Below are 27,999 nucleotides of genomic sequence, written 5' to 3'. Positions count from 1 at the left end.
TGCGTCCGGGCAGCTAGAAGGAAGGAGATCGCGGAGAACCAGGGGTCGGGCATGGCGTTGGGGAGACTGGGAGATGCCGAGGTCGCGAAGGGGGTTGCTGCAGTTGATCAGATATCTGAAGAGAGTGTGACGCGGTGGGTGCTAACAAATGGGCGGCGCGGGGAGGTGCCGATGCAGACGCACGAACCGCCGTGGGGCGACCACCTACACTCTAAAAAAAGGGTAGTCATTTGTGACTACCTTTGGGGCGGTAAAAAAGTTGTCGCAAATATAACGACCCCAGGGTAAACATGACGACTTCACACGTAGTCAAAAAGCAGGTAGTCAAATTTGACTACCCCAAAGGCAACATGGCGGACGGTAAGCGAGGCTCGGATTCCCCGGTAAGGCCTAGCGAACAGCACGGCTTTTCGGCTGAGTTAGAAAATAGGGCGCATACGCCTATTCGACGTCTTTCATGCGCCATGAGACACTCTAAACATCCGTCCTTGGACACCGGTACCGTACCAATTAGCCGGGAAGACGGCAGCGTGTTTACCGGAATCGCCGCGATGGCACCCGACGGCATCTCGCTAGATTGACTGTATTTTTACCGCCGGCGGAGAACGCTCAAAAAAGAAATCGTAACGCGAGTAATGGGCACGCTGACTTTATTGAAGACAACGTATACTTGTCGTTTGCGGCGATGAATCGCTGGGGACCTTCGTCGACACCGACGGGAGGCGTTTAACTCGCGTCAACGCCCCGCTATCTTTCTTTCTTTCTTTTGTATTTTTCCTATCTCTTCTTGTTTGTGCCTACCTCAACCGACGTGGTTATCCATTGCTGCCTGCCCTTCGCAGCTCTTTGACACAGAACAATAATTTAGGCGGCCGAGTGACACAATTATTACGATTGTTTTCAATCTGAGAGGCACATAGGGAGCCCAGTGGACCGCAGAGCCTGGACGGCTGGACCGTATGGCAGCTGTTTGTATCAATAGCTACAGGATTGCACAACACTTCGCTTATTGAATCAAGCGGCAGCTTGTGCCATTTAGGAGGTGTAGCAGTAACCGCTAGATGCACTTAAAAAATGCTCATTCGCTAACTCTCCTGAAGCTCCTGAACTACCTACGTACTGCACCTAGGACAACTAATGCGCCAACACACACCAATCACGATACCGAACACTGTTACGGGAACATATATACCAACAGTAAAACAAGGCACAAGCAACTGCAACAAAACACCTCGACGATTCTCTAGTCTGACCACCCTACCGACCCGATTCGTATATATGCCCTACCCGGTTCTGACAAGGATTAGGCAAGTGACTGCCGCTGTTTAGTTGGTGAATACAAAGGGTATCTGCAAGTATTATTAGTATGCAGCTATTCTGAGTATTTAGATTGGCCGGCTAGACACCTCTCTTAATCGAACGCTTTGAAAGGCAACATGATATGAAAGTAATCAGCTAAAGTAATACCACATGGCATGCTCCCGATCAGTTTCGGTTTCAGATTCACGCAGTGATAAGCTTACTAATGCCATGTCGCCCCATGCTCGTTCCGCGCGTGTAATAGCAGCAAAGCTTACAATAATACCTGCACTCCTAGTCAGTAATCGGCTAAAGGTAACACAATTCTTAGTCTTGTGTTGTTAAATACCCCACAAAGCCCAGCGTATCATTTGCTACGTAGAGTTTGATAACTCAAAAAGTGACAATAAATTGCGTAAAGCTGAGACCATAGAGTTATTATTGTAATAACTCTGTGGCTAAGACCAAAGCCCACAGTATCGGTTTTGATACGCTGACAGAGTTTTCCGATTTGGTTAGTTCAGCAAGGCCCCGGCAGGCTGCCGCTGACAGCTAGAGCAAGATGACCGCACGCAGCAGCTCGCTCGAAGGCATACCGTCGGCGTCATTTTACTCGAAAAACAGTAAGCCGTCCTATATTCGGCACTTTTTTTTTGCTCAGAAAGTGTTGCGGAACCACATTATTCCGTTCGCTGTTGTTTTTGAGTCCCGTCCGCTTAGTAACATTGCTTGAAATTTCTGCGTATCATTTTCGATACAGTGGGTTGTAATTGATGGCACAATTTTCGTACCAATTCTGACACGTTTTCTTGGTAAAGCTTTGAATGGTACACGTGTTAACCGTTCTTTTATTGATTTTTCCTTCTGATTTTAGGTTCCTAAGTTTGGAACATATTGAACAACATCGTCGCCGGCGAAGATGTCAGTGATTTTAGTAATCTGTCGGAAAGTGACGAAAATGTGTCCCCCCGCCGCGACTGAGCCCTCTGAGACAAGTGATGATGAAGAAACCGTAGAAAATTCCTTCGGATCATCTGTAGCTTCGTCTTCTCGTCCATACACCAAATGGCTAAAGGAATTGCTCCGAAACAGGCATGCTAAATTTTCCGAAGTATTCTCTGAGCCGGATGCCATAGATTTACCATTGTTCCTTTTCCCGCAGTTTCTAAGTACTGATATGCTCACTATGCTAGTGGAGCAAACAAATGTGTACAGTACGCAGAAATACAGCAGCTCCGTGACACAACTCTGCAAGAGCTGGAGCAATATATAAGAATATACCTGAAAATGGGGCTTACAAAATGCCGAACGTCATGTGCTACTGGGAGAATGGGACAAGGTATTCTATCGCTGACAAGAGGTCGAGAAATTGTTCCTTGAAGCTGATGCAATGCATTCATGTTGTAAACAACATGGAAACCACCGAAGATGCGAAGGAGGACAAGTTGTAGAAGATTCGTCCTTGGATTTCATTATACCAGCTCAACCTCTAGAGCATTGAACAAGAAGAGTTCAATGCGGTGGATGAGATAATGATGTTATTTACAGGAAGGAGCTCTCTAAAACAGTACATCCCAAACAAACCGACGCCGTGGGGTTTCAAGCTTTGGGGATGGGCAGGCACAACCGGTGTCCTTTACCAGTTCGAGGTATACCAAGGCCACCCCAAAGAAAACTACATTCTTGGACTAGGGGGTGATACTGTCCTGAGCATGTGGTCTGAAATACCTTCAAATGAAGACTTCAAGGTTGCAGCTGACAATTGTTTTAGCTCTTTGAACCTTGTTGAAGAGTTGACGAGAGGAATACGTACGATGTAACTCCGAGGCGAAATCGGCTGAGAGACTGCAAACTCCAGGATGAGAAGACTGAGAAAAGTTGGCCAAGGTTCACATGATTGCAAAGTTGGCAATGACAAGGGAATTGTGGTAGTTCGCTAGTTTGACAGGAAAGCTGTTACCCTAGTGTCAAACTTCGTCTTTGTTGAGTCAATTCAGCAAGTCTATCGGTATGCCCGAAAGGCCAAACTCCACATTGACATCACCCGCCTGGCAATTGTTGGTATGTAAAACAGTTTTAGGGGGGGGGGAAGGGGATCGACTAGCATAATTATCAGGTGTCGCTGTACAAATACACCATTCGGTCGAGGCGCTGGTACACGTACCTCATATATCGTGCTGTCTTCATCTGCGTCGTGAATGCGTGGAATATTCACAGGCGCCAAAGTCATCAGCTGAAGGAGCGGCCACTCATGTCGAGAACCTTCATTGCCAGTTTATCAGAAAGCCCGATCTCTACTGGAAAAGCACCAAGATGACGGCCGGTCAGTCTGCCTTCGCCTCCGATGAAGAAGAGGAAGTTCACGCCAAGTCATCCCCAAGATGACGTTCCAAAAGACGGGGTTGGGCATCTTCCAACTGTGGCGAGCAACCGACTTCGATGCAGGAACTGTGTGTTCAGTGTGAACACATTTAGCACAGTTGTGTGCGCGAAATGCAATGGAACTCCGAGTCTGAGCAAGTGACGCAACTGTTTCTTTGAATACCACAAGCCACGAGACTGCAGCTGGCAAGGACGTAGCAGAAAAGCCGTGTATCATATTTGATACGTTCAATAATTTTTTACTGGTTTGAAATTTCATTGTTCCTTTTTGTATGAATGTACTCACCTTAGCCATAAATAAAGGCACACAAGTTTCTACAATTTTAATTTGCCTAGAAATATGCTTGAGAATAGGTGACAATGGTAGCGGGCAAACGCTGGCGGCACGCTTTCCCGCGTTGGTCGAGTGACCGATGAGTCGCTCTACTCGCTCCACTTTAGAATCCCCTAAATTATACTCATGTGAAAAAAAAAGGAAGGGAGTACCTGTAAAAGAAATAAAAACAACTAGCATAGCCGAGGTTTCTTCTTTCTTTTTTTTGTGCTACATTCGGAGAACATGTACACCGATATCAAATTATTTTAAATCTTTCAGTTTTCTGTTGACAAAAAGGGTTGGCACTTTGCACGTATGGGGACACTTGATATAAACAGTGTATCAAGCTCAAAACATTAGGGCATTACAACCAAAACTATACTGTGTATATATATATAAAATGGATATAACGAAGACGAAGTGCTCAGGTGGCAATTGTTTGTATTCTTTTATTTTCCAAACATGATTATACAATTTTATATTGAAACTATTTTCCTCTAAAAAATAAATAAAACTCCCAAAACAACCTTGTAGGTACTTTTGAGACATTGTGGAAATGGAAATCTGAAAAGGAGTCTTTTTCCAGCACCAGACTAACGAACTATAATAGTTATAGCAATGATACTTTCAAAAGCCAGAAACAACCCTTTGAATATGAAACAAACCAGAAAACTTACATAGAAACAGGGAACGTTTAACCAAAAAACAATGTTATGTATGCATTACAAAAATATTAAATCATCAAAATATGCAACATCACAGGCACTTCACCATTCTAAAAAAAAATACCTGAAAATATGTATAACACAAAACGGTATATGATTTACAATAAGCAAGATACTGGGCCATAGAACCAAAGTTTCAACAATAAAAACAAGTATGAGTGGGTACCCAATTGATAACCGGAATGGTTATTTTTGGGGTTGCGGCTTGGATGAGCGCCCCCCGAAGCGGCCGCCATGCTTGTCAGCCGATCTATCCGCTCAGTGGTGCAGGGATTGTCCGTCGTCAGACATTCTGCTAATTCCGGTACGATATACCACCCTGATGATGCATTTGACGACGTTTGACGACACGACACCGTCGCCGCTCGTACACGATAAGCTTCTGCGAAGCCGAAGGAGACTACGCAGCAGCGTGCTCCGCGCCTCTCTACCGTCTGATGTGCCTCAAGGAAACATTTTATTGGCATTCCTTATATAGCAGTCTACATGACAGGTAAGGAGGTGGCAGTGACGGCATGACAGGGCAACGTTTACGCCACGCACCACACAGCGTGCATGACTTAGAACGATACATAAACTGATAGCCAGGCTTGAGTGGTTCAGGCCTCGCGCCTCGCTTTTTACTGATCACTGACCGCTTTTTACTCGTGACCATTTTTTGCTACTATGAGCTGCAATTGAGGCGCACACGCTACAATATTGACTACAGCCTTATTTTAAAATAAAAAAAAAAAGTTACAAGCGACACTGCTTGCTCATTGAATTTGAAAAAAGAACCACTCGCAAGTTGTGTCTAGAGGCAGGGATATGTATATTTACAACAAAAACAAACCTCTAAAACCCCGAGAATGCTTGAAGCTGTGGCTCAAGTAAAACGAACCAGAATGTTTTTGGAACTGGTGGTTTCTTTCTCAGCTACCTCCATTTAATTTAAGAGTGATTAATCAATATCAATTTCACTTCACTGATCTTGACAAACACTATAGTGTAAAACAAAACAAAAATGTCGCGAATAAACTTAGTTTTACAGCTGGTGACTCCCCCCCCCCCCTCTCGTTATTGCTCGCAAATATGTGAGCGCGCCTGTCTAGCTGCAGTTCAACACAGTGTATTGTTTGCACGCTTCGAATGCTGCATAAGTTATGTCGTGCAATGATGCAACACATAAAGGACATTTTATAAATAGACCTTTTACAAAATTTTATTAATCAACACTGGCGGCGGGCATATTATTGGCTCTGCTTCGTACGCGAAGCGTGTGATTGGGCGCGAGTTTATGAAGAGCGCTGACGCAGTACTTGTGTCCAATGCATGCTTAAAGTGGACACCCAAGATAAGGCAGCCGCGAATAATTGACGACGCAGCTTTTGAATGTTTTGTCGATTTAATCTCTGTCATGTTTTTTGATATATCTATTGAGCTTTTTTGGAGGCAGAGCTTTCTGTGATGACTGTAGCTTCGCAATGGTCGCCGAAATCCAGTCAGTGTAGGCGGGCACCCTGGTGAAGACGCCATACACCGGAGCCACGGCACAGCCTTTGCCGTACGAGACCACGCCGACGAGGATGGATGAACCGCTTTCCTTTTGCACGGCTGGACCGCCGGAATCCTCCTATATACAAACGCGACATCAGTGCTTTTTTGCGAGGTACTCACTCAAGTTAAAGACAAGCTGTAACTTATACCGACTAAGTCGCTGGCCAACATGAGCTCATACCATCTCCCGTGTAGTTTAATTATGCTATAATTTGTAAGATAAAGAGTGCACATACTCGGAAAGTAATTTTTGGGATATGTCCTACCTATGCTTTCATATACTGGAAATTCAGGTGTGCATTTAAGAAAAAAATATGCTCTGCCTACATCCAGTTTATTAACCCGGCTGGGGTCACCCTCCGCATATTTTTACATATATATGCAAGTCAATTCTTGACTAAAGCAAGCAAGAAATGTGCTTGCTTGCAGCCAGATATGACACTCTGTAGCTCGTTATTTTTGTGAAGGCCAGAGCGTAGTAGTCCTCACTTGGGAGCTCTATATTTCATTCAAGTAAGCTTGGAGAACCCTATAGTACAGGAATTCCCGTAAAACAAGCATGAAGCTTTCAGACGTCTCTCACCTGGCATGAGTCCATTCTAGGGTCTCCGGCGCAGAACATGATCTTGGAATTGTATCGTCTCAAAGTTGTAAGGTTACAGATTTTATGTGATATTACAGGAACTGATACACCGAGCAGATGCGGTGAACTAGGTCCACCTGAAATAAGAAACTTCACGATTAGAATTCTCTTTATATCTAAGAAAAGGTCCATGGAATATATTCTTGGTTTTTATAGTGAAACATTAGGAAAACAAAACACGTCAGACGTGCCTGCCAAGGAATATCTTACAAGTAAAGCAACTTCCAGATATGCAGATTGTCTGGTCCCCTGGACACGAAACTCTCGAAGGAAACGAGGCGGCACACGCCGCTGCCCGCGCCTATACACACCAGGTCGTTTCACGAGAGGGAGCACATTTCCAAGCTAAAGACACCGTCGAGCCCACGAATCTCCAAATAGTTTTATTATTTCTTTGTTTATTTATTACTGCGAGTCATAGACTCACCAAGAAAGCAGTGGGTACATAGTGGAAAATAGCACATAATAAAAATATGTGGTACGACATTACATCAGAAAATACGAGGAAATGCTTGTTTCAAACACCGATGCGCTTGATTTGTTTACAATGATTTTGTGCAAACTATTCCAGGCATCTAGAGATCTCACAAATAACAAAAATTTAAATACATCAGAAAAGTAGGGTTAGGAATCAATATGCGTGTAATGCTTATGTCTAACGGTTCTCGGAGTCGGAAAAGGTATACATTTTTGTTTGTCTAACTTCTCGGAATCACTAACAATTGAGAAGAACGTTTTAAGGGGATTATTTTTCATATTTGCTTCAATCGTGTGAACTCCAGCTCGATTTCGCAATTCTTTCACAAATGTGGTTGATCTGAAATCATTCAAAATAAAGCCAAGCGCCCTGTTTTGTACTCTTTGCAGTGTTTGTATGCTTTGACGTATTTAGGATTCCAGAATATACTCCACTATAGCCACCTGCACCTATCCAGTGCCGAAACTCCCATCTATCGAAGACTACAAACTAGCTCTTACTTCCACACTTCCCTACTCCATGCCATGTACCCCACCCTCTACCTGCTTCTTGTAAACACTGCCACCACCCACCACCCTGGCAACATCTACCATCTTGTATGAAAGTGTCAAAAAACCCGATTCATTTCTGATAATCCCCAACCCCCATACGAGCAGTGGGCGGCAGAGCTGACCAGTCTTAAACTCTCCTCCCAGCGTAGCCTGGCGGAGTGGGCCAGGGTAGCCAGCACCGGCCAGGATATGCCGGAATCGAGAAACCCCCCCCCCCCCCTCCCAGGCGGGTGGCCAGACATCCGCTCCTGGCCTCAATAAAATTTATTCCCTCTCCTCCTCTTAAACCGTTAGATTGGTATCCGCTGTGAGTAGAATTTTTTAAAAAAATCAATGTTTTATGAATGACAAAAATTATTGCTTAATATTTCCCAGCGAAACCGAAAGGCTGTGTCTCAGAAAACAATCGAAAGTTACACGACATATGACAATGAGCGGGGGGAAACGGAGGTTGTGAGGAAAATGGCCCGTCACTGAGAACCACCACTAAGGGTGTGACGTGTTTGTTTTGCTTATTTCATCGCTACAGCTTGACCGACACACTTATTCACAAAAGCAAAATGCTGTTGCGACACAAAATAAAGAAATAAAAATCCAACATCAACGAAGCGACATTTATTTATTTTCTAAAGCCAGATTCACGAAACGACCCTACGCTAAAGATATGGACACGACAAAACGTAAGACGAAATTGGTATTCACGAAACAAAATTAGTGTAACTTTTGCGGAAGTTACAATGAAATCCCACGACAGCTCCGGAGCTGTCTTACACACTTTTTACAATCACATCAACATTGTTCAACAGCGTCGCTCAGTTACTCGGTCGCGACGACCAGCGGACATCTCTTTTTCTACGTGCTGTTCTCGCGCGTCCCGAGTTCAATCAGCAGGAAAAAAGAAGGAGGTACTTGAAACCGCTCACGACAAACGTGAACGCTGGGTCCACAATCACCCGGGAAAAGATACAACGGCAACGATCCCACCGACCAAGCGAGCTCGGCAGAATATAAGCCCAGCAGGCGCTCCGACGTGTTCTGTCGCAGCGTTCTCCAACCGCCCTTGACCAAGACCGTCTGCCCACGACTGGCTGGCTTGCAGAATAGAATATGCTCGCGCGATCCTTGTGGACCCTTCCCGTAATAATAGTTTCATCGCTGAACACACTTTTAGAGTAGAAGGTCACGTTCGTACCGCCGCTCTGGAATCTGCCCGAGCGCGCCAGCCGACTCCTTTTACCCGCACGCTGGCGGAGCAGGCACGCAGCGCCATTGCGTGGGCGCTCCTTGAAACTGATGCGTGGCGGCCCCATCCCTTAGATTTCGCGTTCATTTCATTGCCATTTTTGTTTGCTTTCTGCGCAGCTTCAAAGCTGTGAGACATCAGATCGCTCCTTCATTTAAGTGCCGTTTTTCGTGGCTACAGCTGCACTTCGCACCATTTTGAGAGGGGAATTTAGTCGCCGTTTGGCTAGGCTTTTTTCGCGCCTTCAAATCTGATGAATTCGGCCCGCTTCATGGGACAATTAATGCTGTCGCATTAATAAACGCCATATGAATTACCTACGCAGCACGGTTTGTACAGTCGGGGACAAAAGTCCACAGGACGCGCGAGCTGCGACTGAAACGCATTGCTCTGCCATCTCCCGGTGGATCGCCTGGTTTCGAGATCGCACAAAGCGCATGCGTGCCCTACTGTAACTGCACACAAGTCTGTTTTCCCGCTCTTATGCGGCGCGGCGCCTAACTCGGAATCGGGCGCGTGGTACCGCCTCGGAGATAGAGCTTAGTGACATGGCTCCTACGAAGCAAGAAGTCCCGGCAGCTCAAGTGAGCGATATACTCAACTGGTCATAAACAAAGTGCGCTGACACGGCGAAATGAGGCGCAATGCCGCAAGCGGTATCTGCAGTTTTGAAATGTGTAGCAGACGCAAGTCATCCGCGAGCGCTCTCTCTGAGGTGGTACCACGCGCCCGATCCCGAGTTAGGCGCCTCACCACACAGGAGCGGGAAAACACACATGTTCGCAGGCAAAATAGAACGCGCATGCGCTTTTGTGCGAATCTCAAAACCAGGCGACCTGCCGGCAGATGGCAAAGCAATTCGTTTCAGTCGCAGCTCGCGCGTCCTGGGGACTTTTTTCTCCGACTGTACCCTTTGTTATTAACGCGAAAGCATTCACTGTCCCTTAGAACGAGCCGATGTCATCAGCTTTCAAGCTGCGCCAAAAGCAGCGCCAAACAGCAGCTAATTCCCCTCTCCTAATGGAGCGAGGTGAAGCCGTAGCCACGCAAAACGGCAGCGAAATGAAGCGGCAATCTGAAGTCTACCAGCTTTGAAGCCATGCAAAAAGCTACGCAAAGGGGTAGCACCCCATGGCGAGGCGTGCCCGTGCCGCCAGCGCGCAGCCGATTCCGGGCTGCCGACAGAGCGGAGGCACGGCCGTTGTCAGAGAGGCGCTGCAATTTTACGAGGACGCGCGGCACGGCGACATTCGTGCTTTAGCATTCACAACTCATAAGAAGTGCTTAGGTATACCTCGAGTCTTTTTAGTAAGCCATTTTTATTTTGACAGGACGGTATATCACCCACGAGAAATAACAGTATGTGGGAGCTACGCGATGCCGGTCAGACCTTCCTTTGCCGAGTGTCACGTCAGTATCGAGTTGCAATCGTAAAAGGTCGGTCCCGAAGCGCTTACCAATTAGACGCGGTCCAATAGCGCAAATCGAGCAGTTCGATCAAACGCGCACGTCCGCTTTGAGTGTGAAAAGGTATTTACGTGGCTCTTGCTAATACTCTCGTAGTTGAAAGGTATCTATTTTTAACGTCGGCACGCTCCTGCATCTCCGAGGCCGCGAAAAACGCCGTGGCGATTTGTTTCTGTCTACGCCGCTTTGCAAACGACTGAGACGGGTCATCTTTTATCAACAATAACAGCTGTGTTGACATTGTAGCGATCCAGGTTGTAGGCATCAGCAAAAGCGGTTATCCCGGCCCCTCTATTCGGGAGCGTTTGCACCGTGTCAGTGTCGACATATCACTGCACGGACACGAATCTCTGACAAGTGGTGGCGGAAAGCGCGCCTGTGATTGTTATTAAAAACCCACGTGATCCGAACTGCTCTGAATCATGCCTAGCTCTCCGATTGGTTGTTCGGGTTGCCGATGAAGCTTTCGCCATAGCAACAGCCCGGTCTCGCAGGTATCAGGAACTTGCGTTACACCGGAAGATCAAGTTCTTCCCTATAAGTACGTCGCTTTCCTCCTCTCGCTTAAGAACACGTTCGTGAATACTGATTTCTCCTCTTCTTATGGTGTTCTTAACTTACGCACTTTTTAGCTAAGTTGTCGTAACCTAAGAAGCTATTCGTGAATCTGGCCTCTTCTCTTCTATAATAAATTAAGTATATGTGTAAACGAGTGAGCGAGCGATTACGTAAAAAGTAAGTAACAAATGTTTAAATTATTGTATTTAGTATACCTTAGAATGAACCTAAAAGCATCTGGGTCCACGGATACGTACTCTTGAAAGAACGCTGACGATATGACACATAAAATTAAAAAAAAAAATGCAGAACTCTTGGAGGACAAGCTGTAGTCTATAACGTCAGCAAAGCAAAGCTGAAAGTGAAGTCAATAAAACATTCTAAGTATATAAACTATGCCTGCCATAGCAGTCAGCTTCATCAAACACCCATGAGCAATCGCTTGACATAGAAAAGGTTCTTGCAAAGAAATATGGACCTAGCGGGAGCTGCAGCAAAGTTTTCAGTTTCACTAAATAGGACTGTGTATTTCCGTTTAAAAACGAACGCATTTACAGAGTTTTCTATAAAATTTCTGCTACACGCGTTTTAGACCTTTGTGAGTTTGTATAGTTTAGGTAGTACCGTGCTATAGGAAAAAAATATCCATTTAGAAAAATTAAAAGCAAACCGACTCCAAAACAGAAAAAATACAAAGATCACATGTCATTCTACTATGACAACACACAGCTAAATTATATGACATCGCTTCTCAGAACTTTAGCTTTCTGCCCAAGGCACACGTAAAAGTCACACATACTTTAAACTTTTGTAAAACAAAACAAAAAAAAACTAATTTGACTGGTTAGTTATGATTAAAGTGTTACGTCGTTCCAGCAAAAGGATAATTTAAAGAAAAATGTAGTTTTTATTTTGCTTTATTGCATTGTTAAAAAAGGCGGAAAATGTGAAAGCTTTACCAATGCGGTTTGTGAGGGCAAGCTATGCCGCCAGGGGGACATAACATAGGGAATTAATCGTCACGGTAAGTCGAATAATGAAGTACAACGTGTTCATAATATTTCTAGTTAGTGAAACTAAGCATGTGGTTTCAATTGGAAACTTGCTCAGCGTCATCGGAATACACTATATAAGTAAATTTTAGAAAAAAAGATATTGGGGCGCGTGAGAACAGCAGTTGTCGTTTAAGTTAACACACCGGGCAATAGGCGTAATGCTAGTTTTGCGAAAAGCCGGAAAATAAGAGACGTAAATAACGCGCGGGCACGTTTTCCCACCACTAGCCTTGCGCCTTTTGCAGAAGTGGCAACTTTAGCACCCCACGGCGCTACCCATGCGCCAAAAATCTTTCTAAAATTAGTTAATTAGTTGTTTCATACGTAGCCCAGCTAGTGCTTGATTGAAGCCACATCTTTATCGTCAATATTTAACAAGTTAAGCAACACATTTTAGTCAATTCACCAACTTATCATGATGATTATCCCCTATATTATGTCCCCCTGGCCCTGGCCGTATAGCTCAACCACACATATATTATTATTATAAGAGTCTTCTAGAGCTTCGAGAGTTTGTATAGTTTAAATAGTACAGTGCTACAAAGAAAAGAAAAACATAAATTTATCAAAATAAAAAAAATAATTATAAAAAATGCAAAACAGAAAAAAGAAATACAAACCTCATGTCATTCTACTACGACAACACACACTCGCTGATCTTGATCGGTGTTCAAGTTCAGCGAGCTCACGGGTACCCAAAGCTTCGGCTTCACTGCCTGCTAGGATTCCACACGATCACAATCGTTGTTCTTGGAAGACGATAAATTGGAGCTAGCTCTGAGCATGCGCTGTGAACTATGTTAACTACTACGCCGTCTCGTTAACACCCTCTATAAATCTTAAAAAAAGAAGGGGCTCGTGGACGCTCTTTCCAAAGCGACGAACCTGCGCGTGCTGTCCGAAGGGATCGAAAACTTGGCTGAGGACTTGTATTTTCTCTTTTTTTTATTGGATTATGAATTGATATCGGGTTGGAATGTTTATGACTTCGCAGATGCGCACCGGTCCTAGTCAGGCCCAAGTGTACTTGCACAAACCGGCACTGATTCAAAAGCGTCTTTGATGCGGTGAAATTGCGAGAATAATGAGAGTATATTTCTTTCAGTATTACCACTGAAAACCTTAATGACGTAATTGTGAGATCAAGACCACCCGCCTGACGACCGTTAAGAGCGGCTCATGGATTGGACACAAGAACTGCGTGAGCACTTGACTTCGGCTCGTAACAATCAATACCTCTGCAGACACCCGGTTAGTGGCTCGTGTCCAACCACTCTGGTGATGAGATTAGCCTCACTCGAACAATGTGAGCTCAACACGCGTTTTCTACTTTGCCAACCTTAGAGAGTGGCTATGATTTACGTTGGCGGCATATGATAGGCACCAGACCACAATGCCGCTTGTTATGACTCCGAGTTGAGGGGATAACCGATACTCATATTTATTTAATTCTCTTTGCGACTCCCAATGCCTAAAAAGAAAATTTAAGCCGAGTTTATTTAGTCATTAGCATTACCAAGTGATTCTAAGTAGTAGTATTTAGAGAAAGTAGTAAAAGCGTTTCATGGCTCAGTTAGTAATTCCGTAAACAGTGAGGCCGCTACGCGGCGCCTCGCACGATCTTTGTCCTCTTCGTCTTTTATTTCGTTAAAGGCCCTGTCACACTGATTCAACACGACGGCAACAGCAACACAACACGCTGTCCAACATTCGAGCAACTCGTTGCTCACTCCCCATGTTGTCCGAAAAACCTCTTACATCTCGGCAACAGCAGCAAAACATGGAATACAACAAAAACAGCAGAAACTTGGGTTGGACAACGTGCATTGTCCTGATCGCTGGCTAAACGAATTTCGGCCCGGCAAAAAAAAACAACAAGAAACAAAAAAAAAAAAAACAAAAAAAAACAGATATCGTTGATGGAAGAACTAGTTCCCTATCCTTAACTTCTTACTCAAATAAAGTCTTGGGAAACGTTATTTAACAATAATTAAAGCTGACGTACAGCTAAAATAATCTTATGAAAGTTTTACTGCGTAATAGAAGAAAGCGATGGTCGAAACGGCCCCAGCTACGGTCGTGAGCGTTCAGACTGGTGTTGAAATTAGAGCTGCCGTCACACCAGCTCACATTAGTACTAGTGAAACAAAATGGCATGCCTACTCCCCCGCTGATAAGGTATAACAATAAAAAAAATCTTGAAAGCTAAGATGAAAAAATTGATGCATTAAACTGACCACTCTGATTATGATTCTTGATCCTATGTCCTTGGCAACAGCCGCTACCGCGGACACCTGGTTTGTTTCGAGAATACGCAGGACTTTTTGGGGAATGAAGCGATAACTTAGCAGGCCTTAGGCGAATCGACAGCGTTGAAAAACATTTATTCGACCGATCTTTACGAAGGCAGATCGTGTCGGTCTCAGAGTTTTTAAGTGCTGTCAGTTCAGATCAACACCACGCTACAAACGACGCTTTAGAGTACTACCAGTGCAAACTCAATTTTACAGTAGCAATAGGAATCACATAAAAAAAAATCGGACAAAAACACTGCATACGGTAGCCGAAATTTCAAACATATATCACCGATCTCTCTTTCCTCGGTTAGGACTATCTGTTTGTCAACGAATGAGGAACATGTTGAATAAATAAACGTTAGAAAATACTCCCTGTGTAAAGTTTAATAATTACTTTTACTGGTTCACTCTGATTCCGTGGTAATTTTTGACCCTTCGAACGCACTAGCACTTTGAGGAGTCACATTTCCAGCGACTCCGCACCGCACACGAACGAAGGTAAACAATCAAAAGTGTTCCCCGTGTTGTCCTCGCCGACAGCGCGGTGTGATAGGGTTGTTGAACAACAAATCGACCGAAACGGTTTTCAGGCGGCTCCAACATGTTTCCCGACTGTTGTTGTTGCCGCGATGTGACAGGGCCGCCGGCAACAGAATTTCCTTGTGAAGCTGAATAGAGTTGTCCAAGTGTTGCTTCAGTGTGACAGGGCCTTAATTTCTTTTGTGTGCTCCTTGATGTGCTAGTTGTCATGAGGGTGATTGGTGGCCAAGTGGGCTAGCGGAGCGCACACCAGCACGGAGCACGTGAAGCAAAAGCTTGCGCTGCAGAACCCAGGTATCCTGGGATCAATCTCCTACCCTGCTCGTTTCGATCTACGTGGTGCAGAATAAAATCACTACTACGTGGTGCAGAATAAAAACCCCAAGCGAGCGGTCATACTACACTGGCTGAGTCACTCGTCTACAGCTGAGAGACAAGACGCCAGTTGAGGCGAACTACACTCTAAACAAAGTCCGTGCGTTTACTTTCCCGCACAACACTCGGAGAGCCAATCACCGCAACTTACAGAGGCAGCTCAGCGAATGACGATGCCGAAACATATGTTTAGACCAAAAAACGCAGACTAAGTTGTGACAATAAGTAATGCAAGCGTGACGTTTTGCATTGTTTAATGTCACAACTCAGACTGCGTTTTTTGCTCTAAACATAATTTTCGGCAACTTCATTCGCTGAGCTGCCTTCGTAAGGTGCGGTGATTGGCTCTCCGAGTGTTGTGCGGGAAAGTAGACTTACGGGCTTTTTTAGAGTGTAGCTTAGGGTTTTATGAACCTACACACATAAACACAAAAAAACATATGCGTGCATGAGGATTTTAATGTTTTCAAAGTGCTGCTGCTTCTCAACGGATGTGCCATCCTTCTATCAACAATACCGCATTTCTAGCGTTCTATAGATCATAAACCACTGAAACGGGAGATAACCAACCGACATCAAACCGACGTTGGTGACAGCTGTACTTCATTTCAGCTGAAGTCCACGAATCACTGGTTCTTTCCTGTTTATGATTGGTTCAGCGATGATAGAACGCGTGCAGAAACACGACGAACATCATCGTAGTGCGCTCTTGACGCTCTCTGATTGGTCCCATCAGCTAGTAGCGTCGACATAGGAACGCAGTGCTGACTCAAAAGGGCCATCTTATGCCCATTGTAATGAAACGAAGCGACCAGATCAGGCAGCAACAAAACGTAAAGCTCTGTTGTAATTACATCAAAATACAACTGCCTAAAAGTGTACACAACCCAGAACGACCTACTAACTTGAGTGTAAGGCTTCGTGTCGCACGTTAGCTCTGGCAAAGTTTTTGATAGTCACTAATGGGCTTAGAAACTGCTTCAAAGTATTTATACACATATCTGAACTAGTGATGCAAATTTATAGTCACAATAGATTGCTGTTGCGAAATTATTGAACTTTTCAACTTGATTTGAGCTGCTAAAAAGATCTACCGCTGCGTAATATCAGGAAATATAGGGGCATCACAAATTCCCGACGGGCTACAATTAGCTTGGTGGTGAGTAAAGTTTCTTGTCGATCGTGGGGTGCTCCGCTGGCTGGAGAGTGGCTCGTTCCCGGTGACCTCAGTGACTCTCAGGCTCGGTGGTTGAGTAAATATAAATATATTTACAGACGACGAGCAACTTTTCAAAATACGAAAAAGAGAACGTCGCGCTTGACGCACTGTCGTTTGCGACAGCCTCGAACAACGATGATGCGCTTCGGCGCGGAGTGCCCGACCGCGCATGGTGCGGGCAAACTCTTTTGTCGCACATGACAAATTTACGCGGTCCTTGAACCGCGGGAGACAAACGTACCGATCTGAAGACCCGTTTCAACTTCTTGTGGTGAGGGTGTCACACAAGAAACAGGACTGGCGCTGTCGACGGGGATCGTGGATGTCGTCAGCCACTTCGACAACATCGTGTGCCAGAGAGACGATGAGGCCGGTGCTGGAGCGGAGTGGGGCGGTGTTCGGCGGCAGGCGTTTAGGTATGGTGCCTGGAACGCGTCTGCGACTGGTGTGTTTACCGGCGCCAAAAAAATGCTCCCTCGATTTCCGCCTGATGACGTAATAGAAGTGTTTTGCTGTCGCCGGTCGCGACCCTGGCGGCGGTCCCACAGCTGTTGCTTATGTGGCAGACGCCTGTTCTGCTGCAGGTCGCTCTCCACTGTGACAGTCCACGGAAGCTACATCAGCTAGACGTTGGGACCCCTGGAACGCCGTGACGACAGCGACACTCGCGTTCGCTCTACTTTTCGCCAGCATTTCTACGGCCAACCGCCAGGATCGCGACAGGCAACACCATGACACTCTGGCTTTTGTGACGTCATTTGTTGCCACTTCGGGACCACTTTTGATGTATGGGCGGGATAGGACGCTAAACACACCAGTCGGAAACGCGATCCGGGCACCATAGTTCAGGACCATCTGAAACGACGGACATCAACAGACTCAGGAAAACAGCCTCAAGGGGGCTTCGCCAATACCCGATGCTTGCAGCGGCGGCAACCGGGTCTCACGAAACGGCATCTGCGTGCGGTGATCGACGCCGGGGACTCGCAAGTTCGGCGGCGTCAACGACCTTTGTGGGCTCTACAGCACCGCCAGGTATGTGGTCGCTTTCCCTTTCGTCGCCGGCTGACACGCGCGCGCTTAGCAGCATGGCGCAGTGTGACTTGCGTAGGAAGGAGAGCGCTAGTGATGGAGGCGACGAGGGGTCACGTAGGGAAGCGGTTCCGCTAAACGTTCGGTTAGCCCGTGTGAGGGAAAAAGCGAAGGAGCTAGAGCGGCAGCTTCGACTCGCAGAACTCCAGGCGGAGGAGCGGGGAGCAAGAGCATGGCTCCTAGGGGAGCGCCATGAAGAGACGCAGCTTCGGGCAGCGGATGACACGGCGCCCGAGGCTCGCTTTGTGAGGAAGACAGAGCCGGACGCGCAAGGCGACCCGGAGGCAGCCGTGGGGTCTGGGGTCGATCTCGTCGTTCAGGAACCGGACACTGCCGTGGGGTCCAAGGCGATCGCGCTCTCCAAGAAGAGGGGTTCGAGGCCGATCGAGCCGTACCGGGACCACAGACTGCCGTGGGGACCGAGGCCGGTCGTGCCGTACAGAAAGAGGAGACTTCCGGGGGGTCCAACGCCTATCGTGCTCTCCAGGAACCAGACACTGTCGTTGGTTTCGAGGCCGATCGTGCCGTGCTGGGACCGGAGACTGCCGGGGGGTCCGCGCCGATCACGCTCTCCAGGAACCGGACACTGTCGTAGGGTTCGAGGCCGATCGTGCCGTATTGGAACCGTAGACTGCCGCGGTGTCCGACGCCGATTGCGCTCTCCAGGAACGGGACACTGTCGTAGGGTTGGAGGCCGATCGTGCCGTATTGGGACCGAAGATTGCCGGGGGGTCTGAGTCCGATTGGGCAGCTCGCGAACGAGGGTCTTTCTGCGTCCGGGCAGCTGGAAGGGAGGAGCTCCCAGAGAACCAGGTGTCGGGCCCGGCGCTGGGGAGACTGGTAGATGCCGAGGTCGCGAAGGGGGCTGCTGCAGTTGTTCAGGTTTCTGAGGAGAGTGTGACGCGGTGGGTGCCAACAAATGGGCGGCGCGGGAGGTGCCGATGCAGACGCACGAACCACCGTGGGGCAACCACCTATGAGCTGGGATGGCGATGGATCGAATTGACTTCGAAGCGAGTGGCGAACACGATTCCGTGGGAAGACCGATCCGAGCACGCCTTCGAGGGCTGGAGGAAGGTCTGGCGAGCGTCACTGTCCTCGCAACACCCGACGCAGCTCCGGAAATATGGGGCGATTTTATGGTGGCAGAGGAGCGCTTTCTCCCGCTTATGCCCGTGGTGTCAGCGGGCGTGCATGTGGGGAGGCGATCACTGCCGCGGCCCTTGTGAGGTGCCATTGAATCCGCACTCGCTGTGTGGCATTTGCCATGCTTTATTGTTTTTGCTGTCTCTTGTATGCGGAAGCTCTTGCGCTACTGCGGATGTTCTTGCGAGCGATCCATGTCCGCGAGAGTTCAGCTGAAAAATGTTGTGGTTGACCAAGGTTGCCGCCTTCACAAGTAGAGAGAAGTGTTGCTGCTTTTCCATTGTTATTTAGCAATTCGTGTTAGAGGAGGTGTCTTTGTTCTTTTTAACCAACGTGTTTGTTGTTTTTATGTTTCCCTTGAGTTTAAGCGATTTCCTTTCGTGTTCTTGTTGGGGTTTCGGCCATCCTGCTTTTGTAACTGCTGGCAAGTCAGTCTTAGCGCAGTTTTCAAGAGGGGGGGGCGTGTAGAGATGACCGAAAGAGTTTAGCGTAAAGAGCTCGTGGGATTGAAGGCGCGGTCACCCAAAACGTCCTTCAGAGGCGCCCGGTGTCTCACGTTTTTCCTTTTGGCGGCAAGCGGCGGCCAGCTCCCGAGAGTGGTAGCAGATCATTCCTCGCGTGGGAAGTAAACAAAACCTTCGTTCTCAAGGCGGGAGCGGGTGGTGACTCTTGCCGCCGGGGTTCTTGGGGAAATGACTTTCGGCGAATTCCCAGGGGCGCTTTGGAGCGCGTCGGGATCACTTGACCACATCCGGAATGGAGCACACGATCCGAACGGGGTCGCGCTGCCTACGGGTCCCCATAGGAACATGACCATTGCTCCGGGATCGGCGGATGCCTTCCCGTCATTCACCTGCCCGGGAATTCTCTTTCGCGGCCGCCGCGGTTGTTTCGAAAACGTTTTCGCAATCGCGGCGCTAACGCGTGTTCGGTGCACGAGCGGCAGAAATGGCTCAGGAGGTTCTAGCAAAGATTGCCGGAATGCTCGTAGCGCGGCAAAACCTTTTCTTCTCCTAACTGGAAAACGAACCGGTTGTCGAGCCAAGGGGTAAGCAAGCGGCCATTACGAATTCTTCTGAGGCGAGATGGGCGAGATCAGGCGAGATGCTCCGCGAGAAAGGAAGTCACGTCTGTGCGCCGAAGGCTGGCCCGGCTGGCTTCCGGTTGAATCCGCCGAAATCGCCGGAGCGACTTTTCTCGACTCCAGAACAAGATCTGGAGCACGAGTTAATCCAAAACGACCAGTTGAACACGTCCGTCTCGATCCGGATCGCCCAGTGAAGTAGGCTTGCTCCTGAAAAGTCGATCCCGGCGCGCAATAAACGACCAGTGGATTTCACCATTTGTCAAGGCCATGTCGGCGACTCCGGGGGAGAAGAGGTCCGGCCTCTCTTCGGAATGTCGGCGTGCCTTTTTTGGAGAACTTGAGTTTGAACGAGCCTGTACGCGGAGCAAGTTGTTTTCTCCCGCGGTCCCGAGGGCTCCGCGTACTCTGTCTTGCGGGACAGAGAACTTGCCGTGCGCGGCAAGGCACTTGGCGCCGAGGCGCATCATCGTTGACTGAGACTGTCGCAAGCGACAGTACACCGAAGGGTGACGTTTTCCTCTTTGTAGAGGAAAACGTCACCCTTCGCCCTTTGTAAATATATTCATATTTACTCAACCAGCGAGCCTGAGAGTCACTGAGGTCACCGCAAACAAGCCATTCTCCAGCCATCACACCACACCACGATCGACAAGAAATATTACTGTGGTGTAAAATGAATCCTGGTTAATCTCTCGCCAGAAAATGATGAACGATAAAAAAAGCACACGCAAACATTTTTTGTTTTTCTGGAGTGCCTGCTCAGCTTGAAAGGTATACAAAATCAGCTTACTGGAGAGCAAGAAATGTAATCATAACAGGTTACGCCCCGGTCTTTTTTATTGTGTGACTATACTTGCATGAATAACTATAATTTTGCATTAGTAAAAGCTTTCCAGTCGCACAACTAAAGCTCAGAAGTCCTGAAATGTGAGAATCGTGCACCTCCCATTCCCTTGTTTGTGAGGTAAGCGAAAAGAAACGAAAGAACAAACATTAATGGTAACTTATGACAGTACTAAAGATGACGTCAGCACTGTATCAATAGGCACCGATCCAACACCTGTAAAAATTCAAGCTTTCATTACCGGTTGATTTGTATCCCCAGCCGGTGACTTCAACGCTGCCCTTGCACGGACGATCCTTCTTGGGTAGGCAGACAGTGCCGATGTGCCCCTTGCTCTTTTTAAAGTCAAAAGGGGCAGCTAACTTGAGCAGAGCTATATCGTTGGCCGGGAAATGATACGAATTGTGAATGGCAAATTTTCGCACCTGCGGGCAATGAAGAAATTGGTCGATTTATTCTTTGCAATCGTATAAATAATATTGGAGTCTTAATCGATTAGTCCCTCGATGAAAATAAAGTGTCGAAAGGAACAACCGAATGCCCATAATAAACTTCATAACATATCACTAGCAGACATAAACACGTTAACCCCAAAAAGTAACTAAATACCATTGCTTGTTACTTGATCAAGACCGAATGAAAGATCTCCGGAGCTCACCCCCACGTTTGGACACTTCGCCATTCGTCGCCCAGCAACAAGGGTTTATGTCAGTAGATTCAAGCGCACAAAAACACGCCCTTTTCACTGATGCTTCGGGCCACGGCACCGCAGTTTCGATCTCTGCTCACTAGTCATGTTTCTAAAAATTTTTTACTAGGATACCCACGTTTACCGTGAGGATGTTTGTTTACTAGCGGTGCCGTGGCCATTCTATTTCTTGAAACGTATTCGCGCGGCTGTGCTTTATCTTTGGCGTCTCTTTCTGCTTAGTGGTGATATTGAGGCGAATCCTGGGCCAATGACGAAGGAAGAGGAGGTTAAGCTTGACCTTGTGACTAATGTACTACAACGACTCGAGATTAGCAATGCAAGTGCCCTTTATTCCATCAATAAGCTTTCAGAGAATCATATCACCCTAAAGGATACCTTGGAATCGTCAGCAAAAAGAGTCCAAGAGCTGTAAACTAAAGCGGAGATGGATCCTCCACCTCAGGCTTCTGTAAACATCGATGAGAATATTTCTAATCTGCAGGACAATATCGGTGCCTTAGAAAATTGTACCCGCCCATTAAATGTTCTTTTCTTCGCGTTTGCAGGCACCGATGAGTTTGAGACGTGGGAGTCTTCTGAACGCCTTGGGACCGAGTTTTGCTAAAACCGGCTTGGCATAACGTTTCATCAATCGCCAGAGCTCCCCGTGTGGGCGAGTTCCCGTCCGCTGAAAAGCGACCGATCATTGCCAAACTTTACAATGGCGAAGATGTGGAATTGGTGTTAGCTCAAGGCCTCGAGCTAAAGAACACACGATTCCGCATATCACGTGACTACTCTGAGGCCGTCCGCGACAAACGCCGTAAACTATTGCAGTTTTCAAAAACAACAAAAGAAGGATGGTAACCGCGTTCGCGTTGCTTTTAACAAACGTTTTGTGAACAATTACACTTACATGTGGGATATTGATATCAATGCCGCTGTGCTTGTTTCTCGGCCTAGTGCAAAATGACACACGCCCACCTCCAGTCAGATTCAAGTGTCTTTATTGTCGTTGTGATCGAAGCGTTTATCCCCCCACAGTGTTTGTTATTTGTACACCAATATTGTCACGAATGACAATGAATAAGGCGATGATAACTGAAGAGACTAAACGTCTAACGGGGCGAACTTGTGCCCAAAACAAAAGTTAAAAAGATAACAGTAGAGCGTCGCAGGCGTGGATGGCGGCGTAGCAGCAGGATCGTACGCTGGGGCGAGACTGAAGTTGGCTTGCCCCGGAAAGCCCCTTATGAACACGCGTGGGCTTCTGGAATGATCCGCGTAGAAGGTTCGACGCGTAGAACACTCAGACCTACAATAAACAACATTGTTCTCGAATTCCCAAGAACATTAAACTGAAAGAATAAATAAACGACGAGTAACTCCAAGGAATCGAACCCGGGCTCTTCGCGTGGGAGGCAGGCGGGATATCCTTTATTCCATGGCCGCGCTGCCGACTTCCTGCCGGCATTGCTCACCCGATTAAAAAGTGCATCGCCCGGATGCAATACAGAAGAAAACAAAGGAAATGAAAAGAACGGCAAACTAAAAAGTAATTTGAAACATATAATGTCCACAGTCCTATCGAGCGTAGTACGGTTTCAGGCGCACTACGTGGACGACTTCAGGTCGTGGTGGGTGGCGTGATGATGTTCTTGTTCCGTCAGGCATCACCTCGTAGTTCTGATCTCCAAGTCGACGAAGCAGTTTGTAGCGTCCGAAGTAGCGCTTCGGGAGTTTCTCGCTTCGACCGCGTCGTCGTATCGGGGGCAAACCCACACACGGTCTCCGGGCTTGAAGCGAACGTCGATCCGCGAAGGTTGTACCGCGTAGCGTCGGTACGTTGTTGATCTTGAATTCGGAGTCGGGCGAGCTGGCGAACTACCTCGGCTCGTTGAGCAACTACCTGGGCGTCGGGGCTTCCATCGTCAGCTGATTCGTGGGGTAGTATCGCGTCGAGCATGGTCGTTAGCTTTCTGCCATGCACCAGCTGAAACGGTGTTACTACTGTGGTCTCTTGTACCGCCGTGTTGTAAGCAAACGTGACGTAAGGTAACACCTACTCCCAAGTCGTGTGTTATACGTCGACATACATGCCGATCATGTCGGCGATAGATTTGTTTAGCCGTTCTGTTAGTCTATTTGTCTGCGGATGGCACGCAGTGGTTCGGCGATGGCCGGTGCCGCTGAGACGAAGGATCTCTTGCGTCAGCTGGGCCATGAATGAAAATCCACGGTCTGTGATGAAAACTTGGGGCGCCGTGCCGGAGGACAATGGACTCCATGAAAAACTTGGCGACTTCAACAGCCGTACCTGATGGAAAAGCTTTCGTCTCGGCGTAACATGTGAGATAATCGGTGGCGACGATTATCCTGCTTTTTCCCGACGTTCACGGCGGAAATGGGCCAAGAAAACTCATTCCGATCTGCTGAAACGGCGTGGACGGGGGATAAATTGGGTGCACAAATCCTGACGGCTTTGTCGGCGGTTTCCTGCGTCGCTGACAATCGTGGCATGATTGAGTGTAGAGGTGAACGGTCTTCGGTAGCCTCGGCCTGTAGTACTTTACCCGAATCCTAGCGAGCGCCCTGCTGTAGCCAAGCTGTCCAGCTGTTGGGTCGTCATGGCATCCTTGGAAGATTTCTTCTCGAAGGGTGGAAAGAATAACCAACAGCCATGCTGTGCTGTTGTTGACGAGTTTTCTTTATACAGCACCCCTTGCCGTATGGGAGGGTAAGCAGGATTAATAAGAAAGCACGGGGAACCGTATTCACTTTTCCCTCTAGGTGTTCGATGAGCAGTGATGGCCTGTAGCTGAGCCGGTTGGTTATCCATGCTTACTGATTACCAGCTGAACGTTAGGAAAGCGACGAAGTCGTCGTCGCTTTCCTAACGTTCAGCTGGTAATCAGTAAGCGTTCGATGAGCGCTCGTAGTTCAGGGTCGTGTCGCTGGAGTGTTGCTATGTCGCTAACATCCAGAGCGCCGAGGAAACACTCATCTTCGTCGTCTTCGATGCAGGCAGGACTGGCCCGACTGGGGCCCTTGACAGGCAGTCGGCGTCATTGCGCATCCGGCCAGACTTGTACACCACGGTCATGTAGAATTCCTGCAGTCGTAGGCTCTAGCGGGCGAGGCGTCCGGAGGAGTCATTCAGATTGGCGAGCCAGCAGAGCGAGTGGTGGTCCGCGACAACGTGAAAAGGACTTCCATAGAAATATGGGCGGAACTTTGTTATTGCCCAGACGACTGCAAGGCAGTCCTTTTCAGTCGTTGAGTAGTTCGTCTCCGCCATGTATGCGATGACTCGCTCTGCCACGTCTTGCATCTGGATTATTACCGCGCCAAGTCCGGTGTTACTGGCGTCCGTGTGGATCTCTGTTTCAGCGAACTGGTCTAAATGGCTAAGAATCGGAGGCGTCTGGAGTCTTCGTCTGAGCTCATCGAATGACCGCTGGTGTTCATCAGTCTATTTAACCTTCACGGAGTCCTTCGTGAGGTTCGTCAGGGGTGCAGACAGCTTGGCGACGTCCCGAACAAATTGTCTGTAGAAGGCACAGATTCCTTAGAATCTTCTCATGGCCCTCTTGTCAGACGGCGGCGTAAATGCAGCTACGGCGCGGGTCTTCTCGGGGTCAGGGAGAACACATCTGTTGTTCACGACGTGGCCAAGGAACTTAAGTTCACCATAGCCGAATCGACACTTTGTTGGCTTAAGTGACAGGCCGGCAGTCTTGATGCCTTGAAGCACGGCTCGAAGTCGTCTCAGGTGCTCGTCGAAATCCCGTGAAAATACCACTACCTCGTCCAGCTAGACGAGGCAGCTCTGCCATTTCAGACCTGCAAGCACGGTGTCCACGACACGCTGGAAGATGGCTGGTGCTGTACAAAGCCCGAACGGCATCACTTTGAATTCGTACAGTCTGTCGGGAGTGACGAAGGCAGTTTTCTACCGGTCGCGTTCGTCGACTTCAATTTGCCAGTAACCTCGCTTCAGGTACACCGACGAAAAATATCGGGAGTGGCGCAGTCGGTCTAACGTATCGTCGATGCGGGGGAGCGGATAGACATCCTTCTTTGTCACAGAGTTCAGTCAACAATTGTTCACGCAGAACCGCAGGGTCCCGTCCTTCTTTACAAGGACGGCTGGGGACGCCCACGCACCTCTTGAGTGTTGATTGATGGTTTCGTCGAGCATTTCCTAGACTTGATATTGAATCACCCTCTTTTCCTTTAAGGAGACTTCATAAGGCGACTGGTGGACGGGGAGTGCGTCGTCGTCGGTAATAATGCGATGTTTCGCAATTTGTGTTTGGCGAACTTTCGACCGACGTGGCAAAACAATCCCTGTATTCGGCGAGGAGATCAACCAGTCGCCGGCGCTTAGGAGTTCTGAGCTCGGGGTCAATGTCGAGCTGCGGTGGCGACGTGCTCTTCTGCTGTGACGACGAGGTTTCCTCAGAGATTGCGTTGACGATGGCTGGCACCTGAAGCTCTTCGGCGTGGCCCACGGTGGTACCCTTCGTAAGGTGCTGCGGCTCCTCTCGAACGTTTGTCACGAGAACAGTTGTACGTCCTTCTTGGAGATTCGTTACGCCTCGTGCGGCGCCAATTCCTTTTTCAAAGAACAGTTTGACGCTGCTTTCCAGATCTTCACCGTGTATGGCTGTGTCAGTTATGACGGCGACGAAAACACTCGACCGCGGCGGCAGGGTCACATGGTCGGTAATAACTCGGATCGCGGTTGACGTCGTGTTTGCCTCCACCGGTGGCACAACAGGCTTTCGCAGCATTAACTGGTTTGCCCCCACGTTGATGACGGCGCCATACTCGCAGAGAAAGTCCGTTCCAAGGGTAACATCCCTCGCACAGTCTTGCAGAACGACGAACTTCACGGGGCACGTCTCACCGTGAATCTCGACGCTAGCAGTGCATCTTCCGACTGGTGTAATGAGGTGTCCTCCGGCGGTTCGTATCTGAGGTCCATCCCACCGCGTCATGACTTTTTGAAGGCGGCGGAAGAGCCCCTCACTCCAGACTGAGTAGTCTGCTCCGGTGTCCACGAGTGCTGATGTGTCGTGGCCGTCAATGACGACCTTTACGTTGTTGGACACCGTCGCAGAGGCGTCGTTGCGATGCGTGGCGTCGAGAGACTGGGAGCGCTCCGGCGTTCTCGGGGGCTTTTTACTTTGGTCGTCTTCGGCAACGCGACCTCCAGGCGTTGCCGCACTTAGTTTTCCCTGCGTCGCAACGGAGACAGGCTCTAACTGCGAGGTCGTGGCGCTGGACACGCTGAACGTCGTGACGATGGGGAGTGGGATTCACGGCGGAGAGACGGTGCTGAGGTGGGTGAACGTCGGAGGTACTCCTTGATGTCGCAGTGGTAGCACAATGGGCGTCGATCGGCCGTTCTCCAGAAGTCGGCCTTCCTCTGCGAAGGTCGCTCCGGCGGACGTCCTGGACTTGTGCTCCTTGGCGTCGAAGATACTTCGCCATCGGTGGGTCTCGGCGAAGTGGCGCCGTGGCCTGGCGGTTAGCTTGCGCCGGTCGTCGGGCCATGGCGGCGTAGCTCAAAGCCAGTTCCACTGGCGTCGTCGGGTTCATGGGAACTTCAGGTTGGAAGGCTTGGTGAACCTGCTCTCGGACGATCTCGGCAAGCGATAGTGAGGACGGACGACCCGAAGCGGGGAGCATCTTGCGAAGCTCCTCCCGGACGACATCACGAATAATGTCGCGATTGCCGGGGATGCTAGGGCTGATGCCGTAGCCCCTTGCAGAAGAAACCTGCGACGCCCGAGTGCCGATGGTAACCGCTTGCCCTTCCAAGGATGGCGCGCTCCATGTTCGTCGCCTCGGTGACGAATTCTTGAACGGTCGTTGGTGGGTTGCGTACGAGTCCACCGAAGATGTCATCCTTCACGCCACGCATCAGAATACGCAGCTTCTTTTCCTCGGCTGCCTGAGGGTCGGCGCGGGAGCTCAGGCGCACGACGTCTTGCACAAAACTTGTGACGCTCTCACTGGGGCCCCGGGCTCCTCGATTGCAGCAGATGTTCGGCCCACTGTGTTCGGTGTTGACTGGCGAAGGTACGCGTCAGCTCATTCTTTCAACGGTCCCACGAAGTGAGAGAGGCCTCGTAGTTTTTGAACCAGTGCCTTGTAGTACCTTCAAGCGAAAAATATAGGGTCTGCAGGCGCTGCTCGTCCCTCCACCTGTTGTGGCGGGCCACGCGATCGTACTGGTTGGTCCAGTCTTTGACGTCCTCGTAGGTCTCGCCGAGAAAGGCAGCAGCTTCGGCGTCTTTGGTGATGGGTAGCCTTCCGGAGTCAGCACGTCGCTTGGAAGGAATGTCTTCGGAGGAGTACGCTCAACGGGCATAGAGTGCAGTACCCCGCACCTCTACCAAAATGTCACGAATGACAATGGATGAGTCGATGATACCTGAAGGAAC

The 27,999-nt window shown here is 48.5% G+C and overlaps 1 protein-coding gene across 1 annotated transcript in view; it reads right to left on the bottom strand.

Moving 5' to 3' along the window:
• Positions 1-6,097: 6,097 nt before the first annotated feature.
• LOC115314687 (trypsin-1-like) overlaps positions 6,098-27,999 on the bottom strand; it is a 76,743-nt gene continuing 54,841 nt past the window's right edge. Inside the window, exons 7-9 of the mRNA XM_029973808.3 lie at positions 21,095-21,278; positions 6,842-6,978; positions 6,098-6,334 (exon numbers count right to left, since the gene is read on the bottom strand). Of these exons, the coding sequence (XP_029829668.3) occupies positions 6,107-6,334; positions 6,842-6,978; positions 21,095-21,278 (549 nt within the window). The 3' untranslated portion in view covers positions 6,098-6,106. The remainder of the gene's footprint in view (positions 6,335-6,841; positions 6,979-21,094; positions 21,279-27,999) is intronic.

Source organism: Ixodes scapularis, unplaced genomic scaffold (assembly GCF_016920785.2).
Source record: "Ixodes scapularis isolate PalLabHiFi unplaced genomic scaffold, ASM1692078v2 PGA_scaffold46__3_contigs__length_2488377, whole genome shotgun sequence".
Taxonomy (NCBI): Eukaryota; Metazoa; Arthropoda; class Arachnida; order Ixodida; family Ixodidae; genus Ixodes; species Ixodes scapularis.
This window is presented reverse-complemented; position numbering and strand designations above follow the sequence as displayed.